We start from the raw sequence: 12,819 nt of genomic DNA on the forward strand, positions 1-12,819 counted from the left end.
TTTAAACACGAGTGAAGTACTGGAGGATAGCTAATGGTGTGCCACTGTTTAAGAAAGGCTGTAAGGAGAAACTGGAAACTACAGACCTGTGAGTCTAACATCAGTGGTAAGCAAGTTGTTGGAGGTAACTCTGTACGGTAGGAATTATGTGCATTTGGAGAGGCGAGAATTGATTACGGATAGGAAGCATGGTTTTGTGCAAGGAAAGTAGTGTCTCAAAAACTTGATTGAGCTTTTAATGAAGTAACCAAAAATAGCAGATGAGGGTAGAGGAGTAAACATTGTTTACTTGGATTTTAGTAAAGGTTTTGACAAAGTTCTGCATGATAGGCTAATTCATAAAATTAGATCACATGGGACAGGATGAGCTTACCAACTGGATCCAAAATTGGCTTTATGGAAGGAGACTGAAGATGGTGGAGGGTTGCTTTTCGGAGGCCTGTCACCAATGGTGTTCCACAGGGATTGGTACTGGATCGACTTTAATTTGTCATTTATATAAAACAGTTTGGATAAGAATACAGGAGGCACGGTTAGTAAGTTTGCAGATTACACCAAAATTGGTGGTATTGTGGACAGTGAAGAAGCTGATGTAAGATTACAAAGACACCTTGATCAGATTGGCCAATAGGCCAAGGACTGGCAGATAGAGTAAAATTTGAATAAATACGAGGTGTTGCATTTTGGTAAGTGAAACCAGAGCAGCACTTATACAGTTAAGGGTAGTGCCCTGGATGGTGTTGTAGAACCAACAGACCGAAGGGTTCAGGTGCATAATTCTGTGAAATTTGCATCACCGGTAGACAAGATGGTTAAGAAGGCGTGTAGTATGCTTGCCTTCATTGTTCAAACCTTTTCAGTATTGGAGTTGGGACATCATGTTGAGGTTGTACAGAACATTGATGGGGCCTCTTCTGGAGCACTGCTTGCAATTCTGGTCACTCTCTTCTAGGAAGGTTATTATTAAGCTGGAGGGGGTTAGGAAAGATTTACCAGGACGTTGCTGGGAACAGAGGATTTAAGATATAAAAATGGGCATGGGTAAATGTCACCAAGTTCAGGGAATGGGTTGCGATCAGCCTTGCTGATCTAATGCAATCAAATCAGAGATTTGTGTCAAGTCAGTTGGGGCCTGGCCACCCATTAGCTAGGGCTGTCGGACCAAGTCGGTTCGGGGACAACTCAATGGAAGTCAGGAGCATTGATCAGGAGCCACTAGTGCGGAATTGAAGTTGAAGACGACAATTCTGGGGATTGGTGGCAATGTTGGGATGCAGAGGAACAAAAAAATGTGAAGGTGAGCTACTCAAAGTATAATGGAAGTAGCACAGTGAGAAGAGATAACAGCGCACAGGATGACATGGATTACTGTGATGTGTTACATCAATGGTGTCAACAACCTCGGCCTCAGTTTGGGTAGAATGCAGCACGACAGTCTAAATGGCTAAGCTGTACGGCCAAGGCTCAAGCAGTAATGTTTCTGACAAGCACTGTGGGCACTACTTGTAAACAATGTGAGGCCCTTCAATGAACAATTGCATTAATGAAGTACTTTAACGGTTCAGGTTAAAAGTCACCCGCAATCATCATACCCTATATGTGAAATGATATATATTATCCAACTGTGCTGGTTACAAATCCTGGTCACAAGCAGACTTGCCAATTTAATTGCTCATAACAGATTGATCAGTCATCTGTAAAGCAGAGGTAATCACACACAACCTTTAAAAGGACCAATATTCACAAAGACCATCAAGATATCATAACTGCACAAGATCACACAGCTGATTTTCTCTCATCTTGAACAATACGTACTTGCCAACATGCTCTTTTATGCAATATTGCTTTTCTTCAGTGGTGTCGGAGGTGGGGGTGATGGCACAGCTTATCAGTAATCGTACAGCACTTACAATCCCCGAATGTATTGAGTGACATGGATTGTGCCATATACTTTGGAATAAAGTCGCTGTGTCAAAAGTCCATGTAGAGTCAATGTAACAATGTAAACCGAAAGCTGGTATGATCTTGACAGTCTATGATGGTCTTCTACACCCAGGTAGCATTTCTTAGAACTAAGTGCCAGTCAGGTTCTGTCTGCTTGTCAGACCCAATTCAGTTAAGCTCGGTCACCCACAAGTGCTTCCTCCAATTCAAAGGCCTCATTCTTCTTCTCAGATGGCTGCCCTCATTCTCTTGGCTTCTCAGCATCAATCACGTCACCTTGGTTCCTGCTTCTAATGTACAGTCCAGAATACGAAGAGCTTGGGAAGTTAACACAGAGGGGCGAGGCCACAAGGCATTGGAAAACATGGGAATTATTAAAGGGAGATGTCGTGAGGGTCAATGCAAGGCAGCAAGCAGACAGTTGAAAGATTAATGGCATTTCGGGTGATTTATAGATTTGGGGTGCAAGCAGAGCTTTGGATGAGATTTAGTTTATGAAAATTAAAAGATAGGAGTGCATTCAACTCCAGTGTGCAGATAACAAAGACAGTATTTCAGATAGCACGCTATGTGTAGTTGGAAGCTATTTGTGACTAAAAGGATGTGAGAAGTCTGGTTCAGTCTCAGGGAAATGAACGGAGTCAGTGGATAGGGATCAAAGCTCATAAGAATGTAAGAAACAGGAGCAGAAGTAGGCCAATTATCTGCTTTGATATTCCATAAGATCATGGTTGATCTGGGAGATGATGTCCTAATGATGTTGTCACTAGATGAGTGCTCTGGGCTCTGAGGGGTTTGACTCCAAACACCAGAAAGTCTTATGGCATCAGGTCAAACATGGAAAAAGGACCCTCCCACTGATTACAAGGCTGGGCAGGCTGGGTGTAGGGGATTGCATTCTTGCGGGAAGATGGGACAGAGGAGGTCTAATTTAGGTTTTACCAGTTTCAAAATCTCCCCACCCCTAGCCTCCTCCCATGACTAAGCCTCCTCCTCATCCCCGCCTCCTTGACCTGACACAAAAACCTGTCTGTCTTCTCTCCCATCTATCAGCTCCTCCCACCTCATTGACCAAGTCTCACCACTGCCTACCTGCACTCACCTATCACTATCCCATTTACCTTCACCGACCTCCTCTCTCTACTTCAGAGCTCCCTTCCCTCTCCCCCATTTCTGAAGAAGGGTCCCAACCCAAGACATCATCTTTCCGGCTCCTCTAATGCTGCCTGGCCTGCTGTGTTCCACAGCTCCACATTGCATTGACTCTGAATCCAGCATCGGCAGTTCTTACTATCTCTGATAGAGTTAAGAGTAGTTGCCTTTTCCCTAGGACAAGGGATTTCTAGACTAGGGGACACGTTTTTAAGGTGAGAGGAGACAGAATTTAAATTAAAAGTGTCATTTTTTTTAACATAGTGGTTCGTGTGTGGAATGAACATCCTGAGGAAGTTGTGTACGTGGATCCAATTGCAACATTTCAAAGACATTTGGATAAATACACGAATTGAAAAGGTTCGAAGAGGTATGAGCCAGGACGAAGCAGGTGGGACTAGTTTAGTTTGAGATTACCATAAGACCATAAGACATAGGAGTGGAAGTAAGGCCATTCGGCCCATCAAGTCCACTCCGCCATTTAAATCATGGCTGATGGGCATTTCAACTCCACTTCCGTGCACTCTCCCCGTAGCCCTTGATTCCTTCTGAGATCAAGAATTTGTCGATCTCTGCCTTGAAGGCATCTAATGTCCTGGCCTCCACTGCACTCCGTGGCAATGTATTCCACAAGCCCACCACTCTCTGGCTGAAGAAATGTCATCTCATTTCCGTTTTAAATTTACCCCCTCTAATTTTAAGGCTGTGCCCACGGGTCCTAGTCTCCCCGCCCAACGGAAGCAACTTCCCAGCGTCCACCCCTTCTAAGCCATACATTATCTTGTAAATTTCCACTAGATCTCCCCCAACCTTCTAAACTCTAATGAATACAATCCCAGGATCCTTAGCTGTTCATCATACGTTAAACCTACCATTCCAGGGATCATCCGTGTGAATCTCCGCTGGACACGCTCCAGGGCTAGTATGTCCTTCCTGAGGTGAGGGGCCCAAAATTGAACACAGTATTCTAAATGGGACCTAACTAGAGCTTTATAAAGCCTCAGAAGCACATCGCTGCTTTTATATTCCAACCCTCTTGAGATAAACGACAATATTACATTTGCTTTCTTAATCACGGGCTCTACCTGCAAGTTAACCTTTAGAGAATCCTGGACCAAAACTCCCTGATCCCTTTGTACTTCTGCTTTATGAATTTTCTCACTGTTTAGAAAATAGTCCATGCCTGTATTCTTTTTTCCAAAGTGCAAAATCTCACATTTACTCACATTGAATTTCATCAGCTATTTCCTGGACCACTCTCCTAAACTGTCTAAATCTTTCTGCAGCTTCCCCACCTCCTCAGTACTACCTGCCTGTCCACCTATCTTCATATCATGGGCAAACTTCACCAGAATGCCCCCGGTCCCTTCATCCAGATCATTAATATACAAGGTGAACAGCTGCGGCCCCAACACTGAATCCTGCGGGACACCACTCGTCACTGGTTGCTATTCCAAAAAAGAGCCTCTTACCCCAACCTTCTGCCTTCTGTCAGACAGCCAATCCTCAATCCAAGCCAGCAGCTCACCTCGAACACCATGGGCCCTCACCTTGCTCAGCAGCCTCCCGTGAGGCACGATATCAAAGGCCTTTTGGAAGTCTAGATAGATAACATATACTGGGTTTCCCTGGTCTAACATACTTGTTACCTCTTCAAAGAATTACGTCTAAATTAGACTGGTTGGACTAAAGGGTCTGTTTCCACACTGCATGCCTCTGACTCCTTCAAGTTTAACATCATCTGGAAAAAATACTGAAGGCAGCGAGGAGACAAAATATACTCTGGGTGGAGAGTTCAATTTTCATAACCAATAGTGGCTAACCAGCACCACACCTGACCAAGCTGGTCAAGTCGTAAAAGATATTGCTGCAAACTAGTTTAGCAGCTAGTGTTAAGTCAATCAAGAGGGGAAAAGTACATTTGACCTCATCTGCACTAATCTGCCTGCCACAGATGCACCTGTCCATGACTGAATTTGTAACAATATCCACCGTACAGTCCTTGTGGAGGCGACATCCCATCTTCACATTGAGAAGATGTCTCATTGTGTTGGTTAGCACTAGCACCATGTTAAATGGGATAGACTTCAAACAGATCTAACAGCCTAGCGCTGACATCCATGAGGGGCACTGGACTATCAGCAGTGCATGTGTACTCCAGCACAATGTGCAACATCATGACATGGCATATTACCCACTCTACCATCACTATCAAGCCAGAAGATCAACCCTGGTTCAATAGAGTGCAGGAAGGCATGTCAGGAGCAGGATCAAGCAAACCTGAAAATGAGGTGTCAACCCAGTGAAGCTACAATACAGGGCTATTTATGCCAACCAGCATAAATAGCAAATGACAAAGAGAGTTAAGGGATTTCACACCAATGGATCAGATCTAACCTCAGCAGACCTGCCACATACATTCATGAATGGTAGTGAACAATTAAATAACCCACTGGAAGAGGTATCCACAAATATCCCCATCCTCAAAAATGGGGAAACCAAGCAAATCAGTGTAAAAGTTAAGGCTGAAGCATTTCCAACAATTTTCAGCCAAATGGTTTAAGTGAAGGATCCATCTTGACCTACTCCACAGGTACTAAGCAATATTCCCTATAAGATGCCCAGCCACTGTGAGGCTGGGAAGATCCATAACTCAATCACATGCCAATGCATTTGCTTCAGATTTAAGAAGACACTACCACACATGGACCGCAGAGATCTGCACATGAAAAGTAGTAATGGAGGGAAGTCCCCAGCATCTCAGTTGACAGTCTTCAGCCAACTCAATTCACTCTACATGATATCAAGAAAGGGCTGGAGATACTGGATAAAACACTGGTGGCACTGGATATAACAAAGGCCGTGGGCCTTGACTACATTCCAGTATTTGTACTGAAGACGTGTGCTCCAGAACTTAATATGCCCCTAGCCTCTGGTCCAGTACAGCTGTAAGACTAGCACCTACATGACAATATGGAAAATTGTCCAGGTATGTCCTGTCTGAAAAGCACAGGACAACTCTAACCTGGCAACTACTACCCCATCAGTCTACTCTCAAACACCAGTAAAGTGATAAAAATGTCATCAACTGTATTATGACGTGTGCTCCCTGACACACACAGTTTGTCATCTCCAAAGCCGCCTAATTCCTGTCACGCATTCTTACCAGCTGCATAGTCCTCCGAAGCCTGTGCACGGCAACTACTTCCACAACCAGGAGTGAATGCTACAGTGGATATGCCTACGCTGACTGCCTAGCAAAACACACTGAAGTGGCTGTGCACAGCTTAAAAGAGACATTGCTCCTGATCTCAATCCAGCCTTCATTTAAACATGGACAAAAGAGCAGAATTTAAGACATATGGGGAGAGTGAGTGTCCTTCATATCAAAGCAGCAATTGATCATGCGTTGCATCAAGGACCAATAGCAAGAGTGGAGTCAATGGAAATTACGGGAGTGTAGTTTTTGGGAGGTCAGACATCTCAGCTCCAGGCCACCTCTGCAGAAGTTCAGAGTAGCAAGCTAAGTCCAACCACCTTCAGCTGCTTCACCAATGTCCTTCCCTTCATCAATAGGTCAGAAGCAGCAATGTTCACTGATGATTGCATAATGTTCAGCACCATTCTCAACAGCTTTGAAACTGAAGTAGTTCTAGACTAAATGTAAAGGACTAGTGACAGTAACATTTGCGTCACACAAATGGCAAGCAATGTCCATCACCAACAAACACCCAACCATCACTCCTGGACATCCAATAGCATTACTATCACTGAATCACCCACTAACAACATCCTAGGGATTACTATCGACCGGAAGCTGAATTGCACTAACTGTAGAAACACAGTGGCTACACGGGATTAGCAGCTAGGAAATCTGCAGTGAGTAACATCTCCTGACTCCTGACATTCTTTCTATCCACGGACTCTATTTACACGACTTACTGTCACAGAAAGGCAACCAACATAATGAAAGACCTATCACGACCTGGTAATGACCTCTTACAACCTCTTTCGTCAAGCAGAAGGTACAGAAGCCTGAACAAATGCACAAGCAGGTTCAGGAACTGCTTCTTTCCGGCCATTATCAGACTGTTGAATGGACTCTTGCCACAAATAATGTAATCTGCAACATAACCGGTATGCCTCAAAGTCTTTTAGATCTGTACATCCTTTGTTTGCTGTGATCTATTTGCACTGCTCATAAACAAAGCTTTTCACTGTATCTCGGTAAACATGACAAGAAAAATCAACATTCCTCCAGTGTTGCTGGGTAAAAATTCTAGAACTCAATCCCTAACATCATTGTGGTTGTACCTACCCGAAATAGACTACAGCGAATCAAGAAGGCAGCTCACTACATGGGTAATAAATGCGGGCCTAACCTGCAACACCAACATCTCATGAAAGAATGAAAAAAAAAGTGGTCCACCTCATGTAGGTACACCATAGCACTTTCAAAGAAATACTAAGCATTTTGACCCATTAATGAATGGAAATTGTGATCCAAGTCAGCACTGCGTGAACTCAGAGAAAAACTTCTAAGCGGTGTTGTTCCCATGTATCTAATGCTCAATGGAAAAGGTTGCCAATTTAGAAAATGGTGTTACAGGAGCCTAGATTAATTTTGGTAGAGCTTCTTGTACGTAGTACACACTGCTGCCACCATGAGCCAGTGTAGAGGGAGCAAATGATTAAAGTGATGGCTGAGGTGCTGATTGGGCAAGCTGCTATATCCCGAATGTTGTTAATCTTTGATCTTCCCTGGATCTGCACTCATCCAGGTAAGTGAAGACTATTCTGACGTACTCCTGACTTGTGTATTGTAGATGGTGGTTATGTTTTGGAGAGTAAGGAGTCATTCATCACAACATTTCCAGCATCTGACCTGCTCTTGCAGCCACTGTACTTATATGTTAAGGCTTCTGCTTCGTGATTACCTCTGTGCTGATGATGGTGACAAATTTAACTATGAGAATGTCATTAAAATCTTCAAGGAAGATTGTCTCACTTGCCGGAGGTAAATCATTTGCGACTTCTGTGGCAAAAATTACCATTCTGTTTACCATTTTATCAGCCCAAGCCTAAAAACTTCTATGTTTGTGGTGTATATGGACACGGAGTGCTTCAGCACCTGTCTCAGTGGTGCTGAACATCAGTCAGCGAACAATTGACTTTCAAACTGATGTTGGAGTACGATAGCCAATCGACGTGTGGGCTTGAATGAAAAACTGAAAGAAACACTCTATATCTGCATAGGGAGTCACTTGGCCTGGGGCAAGTCCAAGGTCAAATAGATCATTTAACAGCAATAAGAGGCCTCCGCTGAAACTTTCTTAAATTTGTGATGAATTGAAATTTGTGACCTTTTCAGCTCAAGATTTGAATGGAAAGTTATTGATAACACAGGTGAGAAGTTGGTCGACCTAGGACACAACTTTGAGAAACTGCTGCAGCAATATCCTGGGACTGAGGTGATTTCTAACAACCACAATCTGTGTTGGTATATCTTAAACTAGTGGATTTTCGTCAAATTCAGTTTAGCTGAAGCACCTTGATGCTATTCTGAGTCAAATGATACCTTGATAAGGGTACTCACTTCTCCTAACAGCCAGTTTCAACTTTAGAGACAAGGCAGATCTTGAATGTCTCCTACTTATCATTGGGAGTGAGGCATTTAAGAAAGTTTGTAGTGGAGAAAATAAGCCTGAAATTAACTTTACATTCAAGAATGATCATTAAAGAGTAAGCAGTTTGGCAGTATTGCCTGACCCAACAACGTGCTCCTGGTAGGTCCTGTAATGAATGGCTGCATCAGTTATCGGCAACAAAGAGTCATGTTTACATCCCTTGAAGTTAAGGCAGCAAACTTGAAGACCATGATGGGGTTCGGGGAGGAAGCTCCAGAAACAAGGCTTAAGTCTGTCATCACCAAAAACAAAGCCTACTGAATACTAATTGAATATATATATATATATTTTTTTAAGAAAACAACTTTGGTTACCTTCTCTTCCTAACTTGGAAAACAAATGTGGTGTCTCTGCACCCACAACGAAAACTGGATAAATTATTCTTTCCAGGGAGCTACACATATAGCAGGACGACAGAAAGCAGCACGGTGATATCTTGGGGGTCTTCATAAACTCACAATTATTCTTTCGATTTTATAAGATACACAGTAAACTGCCTGTGGTGCTCCCCGGTCAGAATGACGGAAATTAAATTTATACAGACAGTTACATATAGGCAATTTACATACACATCAGGAACAGTCTCAGTAATAAGGCATTGTGACAGGTGATCGACAAACTCAAAATGCGATACCTGGCACATTTTATTTTTAAACTTAATTTAGATTGTACCTCACTCGTTGCCGGGAGACTGGCGGTTGCCGAACCAGGCCCCCCGCTCCTGGGAGGGATAAACTTGAACTTTTTAGCTGCGTTGCCACTGAGCTGACTCGGAGCTGAAGACCTCCGCATTTCAGTCGCCTGTTACTCCGGCCTTCAGGAGAGAAGTATCTAGCCGTATGGACATGATCTAACCCCGCAGTTACAGGTAGGGCCGATCTCCCGGTGGATGATAATAAAATATCACCTCTCGATCACTTCATGTTTCCCGCTTCCGAGGGTGCAGCCGTGCAACGCAATGCGCATGTGCTGCGCTCGCGCTTCGCCCGCGCGAAATTTGCTTTTACATTAAAATACTTTCTCAAATCCACCAAGGCATTGCATACTAATGCTCCGAAATATCATGCTTTGCACTGTTTACCATTACCTCTGCTCCCTGGGATCTGCCTTTGCAATTCTAAGCATGTCGGGAAAGGAGATGGTGTGTTTCATTCCCAGTCACTTGCACCAAGATAACAAATAACTGCTGCTGCTGGAGATCGACCAACTTAGTTCACCAACCCTGGAACACAATAACGACTGAGTGTTGTGAACAGGCACATACCACCCAGAATTTCATGTGTAAATTTGGGGCAGTCATTCCAAATTCTCACTGGGGACACGCTGTGGTTTAAGGACTGGCCACTGTGCCATAGAATAATAAGAAATACAAGTAGCAATACTCCGTTTTGGCCATCGTGTACGCTCCACAATTCAGTACAAATATGGCTGATCTCATCATGGCCAAAACTCCACTTTCCCTTGTCAGCACCCTCATCCATAATATTTGATTCCCTTGTGGATCAAGCTCTAATTGGAACATGTTCAAAGATGCAGTTTCCACTACTCTCTATCAAAGGGACTCCAAATATTAATGATCGTCTGAGAGAAGAAATTTTTACGTGTTTCCATCTTCCATCTTGGGTGGTACAATAGCTCAGTGGTTAGCACTGTTGCCTCGCAATGCCAGGAACATGGGTTCAATCCCAACTTTGGGCGACTGTGTGGAGTTTGCGCATTCTCCCCGTGACTGCTTGGGTTTCCACTGGGTGCATCGGTTGCCTCTGACAATCCAAAGATGTGCAGCCTAGGTGGATTGGCTATGGTAAATGCAGGGTTCTGGAGTAGAGTAGTGGGGTGGATGAACTTCAGATGGTTGGTGCAGGTTTGATCAGCTGAAAGGTCTCAATCTGTACTGTAGCAATTCTATGATTCTATTCTATGAGGTAACAAGCAGGTTGGATAAAGGGGAACCAGTGGATGTAATATATTTGGATTTTCAAAAGGTATTTGATAAAGTACTACATGTTAGGCTACTTTGTAAGAACCAAATGTGTTGGGGGTAGTATCACAGAATTGTTACAGATCTGGCCAATCATGCCTCTACCAGCTCTTCAATTGAGCATCATTACCTAAATGCTAATTTCCTGCATTTTCCTCATAACCTTGCACACTATTTCTCTTCAAATAATCCAATGTCTCCTTGAATTCCTCATATTATTAGTACAGAAAGGAATTAACTAACTAATATAAGACAGAAAGCTGGGAAAAAGTTGCGGGGAGAGTGGGAAGATATTTATTAGAGTCATACCTGGCGCATGTGGCATGGTTGTCATTACTGAAGGTCAATCATCTGAGCTCAGGACATGTCTGAAGGAGATCTCTGAATGATAAAAGAGTTGAACTCCAGAGATGAAGTGCGAATGACTCCCCTTGAAATCAAGGCTGCATTTGACCCAGTGTGGAATCAAGGGGCACTGGCAAAACTACAGGCAATAGGAATCAGGATGGAAACTCCTCTGGGTAGCCATATGTGACACAACAAAAAATAATTGTGGTTTTGGGATGTCTGTAATTTCATTTCCAGGACATCACTGTAGCAGTTCCTCAATGGAATGTCTGGGCCTAACCATCTTCAGCTGCTTAATCAATGATTTCCCCTCCCTCGTAAGAACAGAAATGGGGATGTTCACCAATTATTGCACAGTGTTCAGCACCACTTTCGACTCTTCAGGCATAAGCAGTCCAGTTCAAATGCAGCAATCCTGGACAATTTCAAGACACAGGTTAGCAAAAATTATCTGTGCTGCACAAATACCAAACAATGATAATTTCCAATAAAAAAAACTAAAAATGGATCCTTGACATTCAATGACATTACCATCACTGAATCCCCCACTATCAACATCTTGGAGGTTACCATTGACCACAAACTCACCTAAACTTGTCCTACAAATAGTGGCTACATGGTCAGAAGCTAGGAATACGGCAGCAAGTAATTCACCTCCTGACTCCCCAAAGCCTGTCCGCCAATTAAAAGATACACGTCAGGAATGTGTTAGAATGCTGCCTACCAGCCTGGATCCATGCAGCTCCAATAAGCTTAATATTATCAGGACAAAGCAGCCTGCCTGATTGGCAGTACATCCACAAATGTATACTCTGTCACCACTGATGCTCCGTAGCAACAGTGTGTTCTATCTGAAAAAAAGCATTGTAGAAATTCCACCAAAAATTCTAAAACAGCTCCCTCCTAACCCACGACCACTTCCATCTAAAAGGACAAGGACAGCAGATGCACGGGAAAACAACTACCTCCAAGCCACTCACCATCCTGACTTGGAAATATATTGCCATTCCTTTGATGTTGTTAGGACAAAATCCTGGAATCCCTTCCTCCCCACATTCCCACAGCACGTGGACTGCAGTGTTTCAAGAAGGCAGCTGATCACCACCTTCTCAAAGGCAACTAGGGATGGGCAATAAAGCAATGCCTACATCCCATGAGTGAATAAAAACAAACATCCAGGATGTTAACCAATGCCTCAGGAAGCAATGTTGGGGCCATTATTATTTACACGATAAATGATTTGGATGAGAGAAGTGAATGTATTATCACCAAGTTTGTGGATGACACTAAAATAGATGGGAAGGCAAACGGTGAGGGTAATGCAAAGAGTCAGCAGATATATGCAGGTTAAATGAGTGGCCAGGAACCTGTGAATTGCAATACCAGTTCTCAAATTTCCAGAAACTATTTGATAAGGTGCCACGTCAGGTTTGTTATAGAAAATTAAAGCTCATAATATGGGAAAGCTTGTTGGTAAGGATGCAAGATTTGCTGATTAACAACAAACAGACATCAGGTGTAAATCAGTCCTTTTCAAATTAGCAAGATGTAATTAGTGATACGCCACAAGGATCAGTACTGAGACCTCAACTGTTTGAGTTTATATCAAAGATTTAAGATGAACAAATGGAGTCACACAGATGTGTTTAATCCTTTATTTTGTCTTAAACCAAATGAGGCACAGGTTTTTGTGTTCAAATGTTTATT

At 43.2% G+C, this 12,819-nt stretch overlaps 1 protein-coding gene across 2 annotated transcripts in view; it reads right to left on the minus strand.

The window, feature by feature from the left end:
- rad54b (RAD54 homolog B) overlaps window positions 1–9,884 on the minus strand; it is a 134,472-nt gene extending 124,588 nt beyond the window's left edge. For both annotated transcript variants that reach the window (XM_048528844.2, XM_048528843.2), the window contains exon 1: window positions 9,456–9,884. In XM_048528844.2, the coding sequence (XP_048384801.2) occupies window positions 9,456–9,575 (120 nt within the window). In that variant the 5' untranslated portion in view covers window positions 9,576–9,884. The remainder of the gene's footprint in view (window positions 1–9,455) is intronic.
- Between the last annotated feature and the right edge of the window lie 2,935 nt (window positions 9,885–12,819).

Source organism: Stegostoma tigrinum, chromosome 5 (assembly GCF_030684315.1).
Source record: "Stegostoma tigrinum isolate sSteTig4 chromosome 5, sSteTig4.hap1, whole genome shotgun sequence".
NCBI classification, from domain to species: domain Eukaryota; kingdom Metazoa; phylum Chordata; class Chondrichthyes; order Orectolobiformes; family Stegostomatidae; genus Stegostoma; species Stegostoma tigrinum.